At 39.9% G+C, this 12923-nt stretch overlaps 1 protein-coding gene across 1 annotated transcript in view; it reads left to right on the top strand.

Annotated features, from left to right (window-relative positions):
• Nucleotides 1-12923, top strand: part of DNAH12 (dynein axonemal heavy chain 12) — a 4520724-nt gene that overhangs the window by 3175948 nt on the left and 1331853 nt on the right. The window contains exon 45 of the mRNA XM_044078497.1: nucleotides 4556-4636. Within this exon, the coding sequence (XP_043934432.1) occupies nucleotides 4556-4636 (81 nt within the window). The remainder of the gene's footprint in view (nucleotides 1-4555; nucleotides 4637-12923) is intronic.

The raw sequence follows: 12923 nt of genomic DNA, 5'->3' as shown, positions 1-12923 counted from the left end.
CTTCCTTATGAGTTGGATAGACTTAGAGCCCTTTTACCACTATCACTACAATCTTGGTGGTATATATATATATATATATATATATATATATATATATATATATATATATATATATATATATATATATATATATATATATATATATAATGTCTAGCTATATTTGCATATTGTACTCTAGCGTTATGGGTTATCACAAACGAGATCTGAGTAACTCCCACTAGGCATGTTGGGGTAGGGTCTAGCCTCGAGCCAGTTGAAGCTCTCAAGCTTTAGAATGCAGACTAGTCAGAGCCGAGGATCAGCTCCAGACCTGACCACAAGAAGGAAGTCGAGATCAAGGACAACAAACATGGAACGTTATGGTGAGCACATAATGTCTTTTTTCAGCCCTGCAGCAACTATATACAAAGCACTATGCAAAACAGATCCAGCTGCACAACAACTAAGTTCCTGATTACGGTATGATGGTTTTTAGTTCCGGATTGTAGTCATGGGCAACATGTCTGAATGGAGCAGCAGAACGGCTTTAGGACCAATAGTAACCAACTCTCTTTCAAATATGAACAAATTCTCCCCTTGTTTGCCTTTTCTTACTCACCAGCATATCCCTGCATTTGTCCATTTTATGCACATTCACATGATGTAGTTTTTGCCATACATCCACATGTTATAGTTTCTTCTCTCTTATGAAATTCTATTTCCCTTCCTACAACACTTTCTCATACTTCAGGTTCAAAACCACACATCAGTGCGAACTTTAAAGTATTCCTTCAATATTTCACAGTTTAAAAAAAGAAGTTATGTACTCACCATAACGTTCCATCTGAGTAGTTGTACTTCATTTGTCTTCAGCCTGTGGGAATATGGATCCATATCGGATCCGAGCCGGCAAATATTACTAGCATCAGCTCGGTGCTCCAGACTCCGCCCCTTACCCATAATACACCTCCACTGCCTTCCATCCCCAGATCAAGTTTGCTGAACTTATACTGAGAACCCGACCTGATAATATACTTGTGACCTGTACTGCAGCCTATAGGCTGATCATGTGCGAAGGTCAGAGGGAAGGAGGGAGGAACGATTGAAGACAAATTCTCAGATAGAACGTTATGTTGAGTACATAACTTCTTTATCTGAAGTAGTTTACTTCATTTGGTCTTCAACCTGTGGGACAGAGTCCCCAGCTACTAAAACTCCTGGGAGGCCCTCATGGAAGGATATTCCGGAGCACCGGGGAACCAAAGGGAGGCTCTCCTTCTGGAAATCAAATCCAGTTTGTAATGGGAAATAAAAGCATGAGATGAGGACTAAGTAGCTGCAGAGCAAATGTCATCCAAAGACACTCTAGACCAGAAAGCCGCATACGTAGCCATGGACCTAGAGGAATGAGCTTTTACCTGACCTGGAGGAGACATGCCTCTGTCCTTATAGACCTGCAGGATGCATGAAGACATACATCTAGCTATAGTAACCTTAGAGATAGGTTTCCCCAAAAAGGGTCTATAGAAGGAAACAAACAATTGATCAGATTTACAGAAATTTTTTGTCCTGTGTAAATAGAATCATAACTTTCTATGAACATCCAACATGTGCAGTTTGTATTCCATCTTGTTCGTAAAACTGGGAAAGAACACAGGCAAATTTATAGTCTGATTGATATTGACTGGTGATGCCACCTTAGGAAGAAAGGATGGATTGGATCAAAGGTAAACTCTGTCTTTATGAAAAATCATGTATGGAAATTTGATGGACAAGGCCTGTAATTCTGAAACCCTTCTAGCAGAGATAACAGCTACCAGAAAAGCTGTTTTCCATGATAAAAATTTTAGATCTGCAGTTGCGGCAGGCTCAAAAGGCGAAGCAACCAGAGCTTGGAGAACCATAGTAAGGTCCCACAGAGGAACAGGATCTTTGTCCTGGGGGAATAGCAAAAGTGCCTTTGATGAAAGCTTTACACAGTCTGGAAGACACAGTCTGGAAGATGCTAAGGATGCATAATTCTCGCCCACATGAAAATGGGAAATGGCAGCCAACTGAACTTTGACAGCAGAAGAACTAGCTCCGTGCTGGAAAATATCAGCTATAAAATCAAGAACAGCAGAAATAGGAGCCATGAAAGGATCTAAACTCTGAGAGGCCCAGAAAGAAAAACGTTTCTATTTGATGCAATAAACCTTTCTGGGTGAAGACTTATGAGCAGCTACCAAAATAGATCTAACTGAGCAGGATAGTCCGGGAATCCTAGCAATTACGGGAACTGGAGCAGCCAAGCCATGAGCTTCAGGCTGTCCAGACTTGGATGAGACACCCCCGCGGGGTGTGAAATCAAATCCTGAAAGGGATCTAGGATCCAAGGTGGAGCCAGAAGGTGAGACCAAAGGAAGGGAAATTATATCTGGCGAGGCCAGAATGGGGCAATGAGGATCACTTTGCTCCCCAGTCGACAAGCTTTCTGCAGAAATCTTGGAATGAGAGAGGTATGGGCAGGTAAGCATACAGAAGACCGGGAGGCCAAGCATGAACTAGAGCATCTCTGGGGGACTGCCCCGGCAGGGGGTTCAGAGTGAAAAACTTGCTGCACTTCACATTCGAAGGAGATGTGAAGAGATCGCAGCAAGGTTGACCCCACTGGCTGAAGATCTGTTCCGCTACTGACAGATGCAGAGACCACTCGTAAGGCATCAGAATGGTCTGACTCAGCCTGTCTTCTAGGAAGTTGGACTGTCCCGGAATGTGCATTGCGATGAGAAAGCAACCGGTGGAGATCGGCCATTCCCACACTCTCATGGCTTCACGACAAAGGGGGTAAGATCTGGTCCCTTCCTGCTTGTTGATATACCAGACTACTGACATGTTGTCCTACTGAGTGGCAATCGTCCCTGATGAAAAAAAGAGAAAGATTTCTACTCACAGTAGTTAAATAACCCACTGCTAGCTGGAGCTCAGAAGACACGATGTATAAGCAAATCACGGCAAACAAGGTCTGGGGATGGAAGGCAGTGGAGGTGTATTATGGGTAAGGGGAGGAGTCTGGAGCTCAGAACTGATGCTAGTAATATTTGCCAGCTTGGATACGATACGGATCCATATTCCCACAGGTTGAAGACCAAATGAAGTAAACTACTTCAGATCTATGGAACACTTCATTTTCATAATTAGAAACTAACAGTTCCAATCTTCAAGCAAGTCATTTTTCTACCATTCAACAGGCTCACAATTTCTGCAACTCACAGTTAGTTCTGGATAATGAGGTAAACTACAGCAGTGTGGTCTGAAAGAGAGGACCTGGTTGTGAAACAGTGAGATTCAAAGAAATTCCTAACGCTCACATAAATTACCTACCACAGGTATGTCAGTTTACATGATCGGTGGAAAAGACAACTTTTGGCTGCAATGTGGAAGACCTCATTATTGGCACATTAGCATGTCTCTGAATTACATCTTATTACTGTTAGCACTCTCAGACCTGTGATAGCGATAATGGTTACACTGGCAGTCCATGCATCACATGTCCACTCAGCATCATACAACCCCCCCACACACTTGATAGGAGTCAAGGTCACATTCATCCATGCCCATGCTGTCCTCTTGCATACTCATGCAAACCCATATACACACTCTCGATTACCTACTTAACCTGCAGACACATATACCAACACACACATTCATCTGACTCCATTTATGCCCCTACACACACACACACACACACACACACACACACACACACACACACACACGCACGCACATACACACACGCACGCACATACACATACACACACACTAGCATGTCCCATCCCCTTGCCTCTGCTGAACTATGTTGAATTTTCTTGCTCTGTGACTTCTTCCATTGAAGTCAGTAGGATCTGCTGCTGTCTTTTGATAGTGTTAATTTTTTTCTACCATTCATAGTAATTTATGCAGCCTGCTCAACAGTGTAAATCAGGAGCCACAGCTACTAGGGGCAGACCATATGGATAGTTAGCATTAGTTGCGGTCCTAGATTGCCTCATTAATGTCCACAGTGGCTAGCAGGACTACACTCCACACTGATGCTCCTACTTGTGGGAAGCACAGTATTAGGGCAGTTTATGATTTGGAAAGGCTTACTGTGAGGGAGTAGCCACTCTGGTGGTAAGGCTTCCCACTTGTGGTAATCCTTTTTGAATTCCAACCAAAGAGTTTAAAACAGTATAAGTACCTAGAATTCTTTCAGTATTGAAGATATCTCTGTAGTTCATTTGCTTGTACTTGCATTCACTGCTTCAGCACTGGGTACTTAGATGAGCCTAGCTGTATAGAAGACTTGCATCAGAAGATATACAGAGCATAAAATTACTGTACATAAGCATTATGAATGCTAGGTTTTTACTTAAGAACAGTAAAATGCTTGGAATAATGAATGCTGTAATTTCAGTTATAGTTTTTGATATCAGTTATGTGTGTAACATAACTACAACCTCCTGTATAACCTACAAGTTTTACAGGAATTACTTAGCACTAGTCATTATCTTCTGAGCAAGTTTTGCTCATTGCTTTTTAACTGCTTCTTTTTTAGGTTGGTGAAATGAAGAAAGAGCTTGTTCAACTGCAGCCCAAGCTTGAGGTAGCAAAGAAGGAGAATGATGCTATGATGAAGGTATTGACAATGTTATGTGTGCCTTGCTGTTTTAATATTATTGAAGTTGGAAAGCAGAGCATATACTTTAAATGTGACTCGAGTATTTATCAATGCAATAAAATGTTTAATTGCCTTATGGTAAATGATTCTTATTAGTGCATGATTATGAATTTTATTTCACTACTACAAAAGACGGAAGGATCAAAATGCTGATGTACCGCTACCCAATTAGACTAATCCATCATGCACATAACTTACCTATGTGCCTTTTTACACCCTCGCAAGTATGTGCAAGCCTTTGAAGCTCACAAAATATGTAATTTCAGCTTCTGAAACTCAATAAAACAAAAAGCCACCACACAGATAACTAGGCCTTAATTAGATGTGGGGTGTTTTTTAATTTTTTTTAATTTTACTGTGATTGATATAAATATTTATAACACCTACTAAAAATGAGCACTATATATGAGTAACTATAAAATAATTATTGAATGAATGCACAGAATATGTAAGCTATCTTTCAAATAAAGTTTAGCTGTCAGCAAACATTTGTAAGGAAATGTTTTTGTTAGTGAAACATTAGAAATCCAGTAATGGTCACATGAAATTTCTTGATAGAAAAAGTGGATTTACTGTGAGGACTAGCAACTGTCATGTTTATCAACTCTTATAAAAGGGATCTATGTGCTAGACTGTTGGTTGTACTAATCTACAGTTATTTTCCAGTGTATGTTAATGGTGACCAGAATGGCCTGTGTCATTATATCTACGTCAGTGTTCAGCTCTGCTTTTCCCAGCTCATTTTTTATCCACCTCATCCTAACTCTATTTCAGAGGACATCTTCATCTTAGATCCGATTATTAATTACATTCCTGATAAATGTTAAATCTTTCACCATCCTCTCTTAACTCTTTTAGTGATCATTTTTCTATGTTATGTTACTGGACTTTAAAAAAAATAAATTCCTTCAGTAATTACTCAACATTGCTCATTCTCTTCCTCAAAAGAAAACCAACTTTGTCACCTAATGTTTTCATTGGCTTTACAGTAGTACTTAAACTATCTTAATAAGCCTTTACTGCATTTACAAGACTCTATCCTGGAAAGATGATCCACTTTTGTAGTAATCACTCCCATAGCTTACTACTGAACTTAAGAGCTTAATACATTTTAGAGATTTTGGATGGTATTCATAGTTAAACTGCAGAAGTGCACAAAGCATTTGGCATATTATGGTGCTATGTTGATATGTAAAGGCTGCACATTCAAACCAAGTGGAGTTGATCTGCACACCCCCCTAAAATTAATACTTTCTCTTCTAAAAATGGATGTACTCAGTTTTTTTTGGACTTTAATACTAACTCACTTAAGCAAATTTTAAAACTATTGACTAGAAGCTGTAGTATCCTTGACCTGGTCCTTACCAACCTAGCCCCTGTTTGTACCCACCCTGCTTCTCCTCATACCTGGTTAAGTCTGGCCACAAACCATCCATCCTCTCTGTTAGGGTGCCACATGACCACCAAATAAGACCATTTTTAGGAACTGTAAAATGGAACAACTGCACTTCTTCTTTCCTTCACACCCCAACAGGTGTTCCTCAAGGCTCTATATTGGGTCCCTTACTATTTAATGTTTTTATTAATGACTTCCACCAAAATTTCCCAATGCTAAACTCGTCCAATATGCAGATGAGTCTACTATCATCTGCTCCACCAAAACACTCCCCAAATTAATAAACGTTACTCAAGAGGCCTTCTCCTCCACCAAGTCCTGGATGCTTGACAACCATCTAGCCCTTAATGCCTCGAAATCCAAAATAATGATTTTTTTTCCCCTTCTAGATACACTGTTATTGACAAAGCATCCTTCTCTATACTCAGTCTAAACAAGACATCTATTGAAATAGTTCCCCATGCAAAATTTCTGGGCGTCCTTATTGATGACCAGCTAAAATTCGACATCCACCTACAAACCAATGTGAAAAAAAAACCATCAAAAACTCGGAATGGTTTATCGTCACAGACGCTACCTTTCTCTTTCATCCAGACAACTTCTATCTACCACCTACCTCATCCCCTCCCTTCTGTATGGAGCCCCACTACTCACTAATCTCCAATCAACCCTGAAATCTAAACTATCCTCATGCTATAATAAAATGTCTAAGTTTGCCAAATCCTCCACTCATCAGTGCAACTCCCTCCATGCACTAAACTCGTTGGAACTCCCAAACTACCTAACTTTCATTCAACTAACAACAGCACACAAGCTCATTTTTAAACCCTCTAGCTGTCCGTCTCTGTCCTCTTCCTTAAAAGTCCACCAGCCACATAGAACACTAAGATCCACAAATCAAAACCTCTTGGAACTCTACAAACCTTTACATTCACCAGGGCAACTCTTACTAGCCTTCTCCTTTGCTAGATTATGGAACTCTCTTCCCCCTCACATTAGAACTACCCATAATCCCCCTTATTTTAAAACCTTACTCCACTGTTATCTCTCCTCTCTCTGGGAATGCTCCTGTACTCATCCTTCCTGAATCATGACAACTATCTTTATCCTATCCTATTCAAAACTCGGGCATTGCTTAAATAATTATTTTATTTCCGTTTATGATGTACTAATTGAGCATTAATTTGTTATTCTTGTAAATATCTTAAAAATGTTGCACTTAGTTATAACTTTTGAATGTTTTTATAATATTGTCTTTCTTTCTAGATCTTTTCTCCTCGGGCCTCCATTGGAAACAGGCTACATTGGCCCAATGGACTTTCTCGGTTAACAAACTGCAATAAATAAAATAAACTGTTTTGGGGCTAACCTACTTCAGCTTGTTGAAAACTTATGCAAAATTCCCAACAATCCCCTGCAACTGGACTCAACTGACATGGCTGTGTTATTCACCTCCAGCCTTTAGCAACACTTAAACAGCTGTATAGAGAAGGCAGTACCCATCCTCCTTATATATATTATGGGAAATTTAAAAAGAAACCTTTCTGGTTCATTTTCTGTATTAATAAACTATGTAATAAAAGTGGAAAATCAAGAAAAGTTGCAAGAACTCTCTAGCTTCCTACCTCAAGACCATGCTGAAGTATGAAAGGAACTGTTAGAAAATGTAAAACAGTGTATAAGCCTAAAGTGATGACAGACTCCAAAGGAAACTGGAAATCTTTCTTCAGTTGAGTTGGGTAATTAATGAGCAATGTCCAACAATGCACTGAGCTTATCCATAATAACATACATTTAAATCTCAAGGGTATAGCTAGTATATTAACAGACACATTTATTAGTGTTATGTTTACCTCAATAGCCAAATTGTTGCGTCTACTATTCCTAAAAAATTCATTTTCTCTGAAGTCACCTTGGAGCAAGCCTTAGAATCCCTGTCAAAGGTTACAGTTAATACCCGACCAGACACCATACCATGCTGCATTCTCACCACTGCCAAGTATGCAATACATAAACTGCTTAGCCTATCCACAGAGTTTGCCACTGATACATGAACAGCCACTATGTCTCCCCTACACAATGGTGCCCCTACTACAAACCCAGGTAATTGTAGGCCCATCATCCTAACCAGCCTTATATACAAAGCCATGGAACGTATCATAGTAGAACTCATTTAGACAGACATAGGCAACTTAATTGAGCTAGACTCCAATCAGTTTGGCTTTATGAAGGTCATATCCTGTTTTCTGAACCTAGTAAATGTTTTGAAAAGGTTACAAAGCTGTGGGCTCTGCTTATCTTAACCTGGCAATGGCTTTTGACCTTATTCCACAGCTTGGCATTATTAAAAAACTAGACAAACTTAATGCAAACATCTATATTGTCTGCTGCATTGCAGATTGAGTATCCAATGTATCCCAAATTGTGAAAGTTGCTGGCACCCTCTCTGAATGTAAAACTGTAATAGTGAGGTACCATAGGACACAGAACTGGGTATTTTCCTGTTTAGCATTTATTTTGAAGACATCCAAAACCAATATCCCTTCCCAGAAGCATAGTTGAAAAATGTTGATGATGACTGCAAGCTGAGTGCTGACTATCTACTCACCTACTGATATAAAACAGCTCTAGCAAGGGCTGGAATATGCACCTACCTGGTTTACCAAATACAGTCTCAAGTTAAATACAAAAAAGTGCATTAGTAGCATTCAGCAAAAAAGCTGCTCCAACCTCATAGGTTCATAGGTGTGTACTAGGCTAATGACTATAAGGGCCTTTTTCAGCCTAGCCGTGCATCCCAAATATCTGACAAGTTCTGATAGCTTTGATAAGTATAAGCAGTGGCCTGGGAGATGAATCATTTACAGATTGCCAGTGTCTATTAGACATAGATGCCAAACCAGGGATGAGTTTCCTGTTTCCCATCCAGTTGTCCAAGTTACACTTGAATTGGTTTAGGGAGGAACTCTGCTTCACATGGATGGGAAGCTCATTCCAGAAAATAGGTAGTCTCTGGAATACATTCCTGTCTCTCCATTCAATCCTATTTATATTACAGGCAAGGTTTAAGTCTTTAGAATGGGTTATTCAGGTACTGTTTGTTTTGTGGATATGCAGGAGGTCCATCAGGGTGGAGTCTGACAACGCCTTGTATGCCAGGTATAGATCTCCCCTCAACAGTCTGTAGGAGATTGAATACACGGATAGGGCCTTGAGGTATTCTGCACTGCACATGTTACTTATACCCTGTATTCTTTTATGAGGAATCTTTGTAGATGTTCCAGTTGTTGGATGTGCTTGTACTCAGTGATAGGTCTGATGAATGCCAAATACAATGGAACAATGACCTCCTTATACCTAGATACCATACTTTTGTTTATGAGTTGGACAACATAGAATGATTTCCTCTCTAATGTAGGGATGTGATGGTCAAGGGCTAGATTACTGTCTGTGTGTGTCCCCAAGTCCCTGACTACTGGGTCAGCTCTTAGAGGTGTGTTGTCAATCTGATAGTTACAAGGGGTGGGTGACTTCCCAAAGGATACTTTTATGCATTTCTTGGCATTTCGTTTTAGCCTGTTTTTTGTGTCAGCCCTTCCTGTAGAGCATATGTGTTGGTGGAAGATTCTTTGAGTGCTCCTAATATGCAATAATCTGCAAGTTAGCCAGAGTCCCTTGACAATGGCCTTGACTTCAGATAAGTAAATGCCAAAAAGGAGCAGTCCTGTGACTGATCCCCGAGGGACTCTACTTGCAACTGGTCTCTTTGTAGAAGTGGACTATCCAATTCTAACTTCCTGGGTCCTGTCTGTGAGCCAGCTGGCTCTCCACTTGGTGACTTAAGGGTTTATACCTAACATCTTGAGTTTTTCAACAATGTGTAAGTGAAGTATTGTGTCAAATGCCTTGGCCAGGTCAAGGTAGGCAGTGTGAACCATCATATGTTCTAAATGGTACTCCTCTTCAGAAAGATGCAGTCATAAAAGTCATGGGTACTGATGGGACAACTCTCTCTCATTCAGTCATTATGTTTCCACCATAGTTTAGAAACCTTTCTATCTCATCCAGTTCACTTCAAGATCCAAAGAAGTCATCCTACCACTGTAACCTTACCTTCTCAGATCCATAACCAAATAGAGCGCCTCCTTTGGTTGGTACAAATCGAGGCATGTCAATTAACTAGAAAGTCCCCAAAGAGTTCTGACCAGGAACAATAAAAGCCTTACATCCTTCAGCTATGCTGATAGATTAGTACACATGTCTTTATATGCAGTAGCTTGCAGGCTACTTTGAGATAACCTGTGTCTCACTTTTAGTGTCATGAAAGATCCAGTCCTATTTGACCCTTTATTTCTTCACAAAACCAGTGGCTCTACTAACATCCACTTTAGAGACCTCCTTTTACACCAACAACTATTGGTATTTATTCAAATAAATCTACCCTACCAGCATCCTTAATATGAAGGTGTCCATTGATATACACCAGTTTATTTATTTTATGAGTGGGAAGGGGTGGATAGGAAAATGGGAATCACTGGCCTTTAAGCTTAATGGTATCTACAAGGGGAGGGGTTGACTGGTGGCCTGCTCTACAGCTAGGGGCTGTTTGAATGGCTATTAAGCTTTCCTCTTCATGGGCACTATCAGGATGCTGGAATGAGACAATGGTGATTCACCCAAATGTATCACATATTACTTGGTAGTTGATAGTATACTAGCCTTTCCTGTTTTAATACTTTTCTGTCCGTGTGCCAGGCGGGCTGTTATAGCCACATAGGTGCAGTCTGTTGCACCAAGCACCACATGGAGGCATGCCAGATTAAAAAAAAACATGCATGGTAGTTCTTGACTGTGGTGGAGGGGTTGGCATACCAGTTAAGGTATTCACCTCACACAGACAAGGTATGGTGTTTGATTCTGATTTCTGGTTATTGGCTAGGGTTGTAGTAGTCTACAGACTGATTGTCTAGTATTTAAGTTGGTATTTAGGGTTGGTATAATGGTTAAGGTGTTTACCTCAGAGACACAAGATACAGGATTTAATTCTCACCTTTGGGAAAATTGGCTTGGCTTAAAATGGCCCATAAGGATAGCTAGCCTAGTGCTTGCCATTAGGGTTGGGGGTTGCTATAATAGTTAAGGTGCTTGCCTCAAAGACACAGTGTACATTGTTTGATTTTGACCTTTGGAAGGGAAATTAGCTAGGCTTAAAATGACCCACAAGGGCAGCTAGCCCATTACTTACTTATGAATGTATGAACCTGTGGAAAATAGATATGCTTATCCATGTAAGCTAGAAGTAGTTTGAGGAACTACTTCAGCATCTTAAAGGCTGAAGCCTGGGAGATACCTAAAGTGTATGCAGTCTGTATCTGGATAGTCCTAGTGGCAAGTATATTAAGAGCTATGCATACCTTGGTATCAGTGGTGATAGGCAGGGCACACATTCTCCCAGTCTGTGAGCCATACATGTTCAACAAAGCCCTTAGGATGTCCCTGTCCACACAAAATGAGTCCACAACCTCCTGATCTTCAAAAATTGTAATTACTATATATTACCTGTAACACGTGACACTGGCACTGAGTGCCTCAAGCAGGTACATGTTGTGCTACTGCATGACTGAGTATCTCAAAAGCAATTGATGGATAAACTTATTGTGAGACAGAAGACCTTCACCAATAGCAAAGTTTGGGGAAACAGCATGCTGACCTTTTATAATCTCTTTTTCCAATTTGTATGCATGTATGTCATATTCTGTGACTCTAAATCTCAAGTGATGAGAAAGCCATACCAGTAGCATATCATTAATTCATCGTTTACATGCTTTCCCTAATTTACATGTCATCAAGGCTTAATTTACACAGGATTTTTCTTGCAGCTTTTGGAGGCCTGCAATAATACGCAACATTAAACTCTGAATTGTTGTCTGCTTGTGCATGTCCGTGACTTGCACAAACAGCTACTGTTCACATGTGCAAATGACTATGAATGCCACCCAAAGTCTAACACCTATGGAAATCTTCAGATAATTCTTCACTCCATAACTTCTTATTGCCCCTTTGAAAGGATTAGGCCTGCTGTTGAAGCAATAGCTGAAAACTCTGTTTCTGCTTTTGAAAAAAGACTGCAACTAAACCTTGATGTGATTATAAAGCTGTGGATATAACACTTAAAAGATGCAAAAGACTATTTCTGCAGCACAGAAGTAATGTTATGATATCTGCTGATTTGTGTTCATTTTTATGTAATGAAGTTGAATATGTTGTGGATATTAAGCAGTTACTTTGTCTAAGAGGATAAGAGGGTTGCAGATGTGTGACTGGGAAGTTCCTGCTGATTTAATAAAAACTGTTAAAAATCAAACTGTGCGTTTAGATACTCTTTATATTTATAGGTACTGGGGGTACACTTTGATATGCTATGCAAACAAAGATCTATTATTACTGTAGAAAGATGAGACATACAGCAGTATGACATGTAAATGTGAACAATGTGAGGATAAAGGGCACACTAAGGTAACGTGTGCTTTGTTGAAGAAATATGGCAGTAATACTCTCTTTTGGATTCGCTGTGATTTTGATGAAGGAGGACCTGATGATTATTCTTTAAATGTGGAAGTTACTGCTGGTGAAACAGAAACTGTTGGGATAAGTGATGACACTATGTCACTCTTAACTGTACCAGGTTTTCAATGCCAGCGGGGGAGTAATGAGAATGTCAGGTTGAAAGTGTTGCTCCTACTGAAAACAAATTTGAATTGCTAAACAGGATGGGAAATATATAGTGAGGAATGACCGACTTCCTACGTAAAACCATAAAATCCTATTACTAAGTAAGTTAGTTTTAGT

Source organism: Protopterus annectens, chromosome 7.part1 (assembly GCF_019279795.1).
Source record: "Protopterus annectens isolate FY-2018-M chromosome 7.part1, PAN1.0, whole genome shotgun sequence".
Classification (NCBI taxonomy): Eukaryota; Metazoa; Chordata; order Ceratodontiformes; family Protopteridae; genus Protopterus; species Protopterus annectens.
This window is presented reverse-complemented; position numbering and strand designations above follow the sequence as displayed.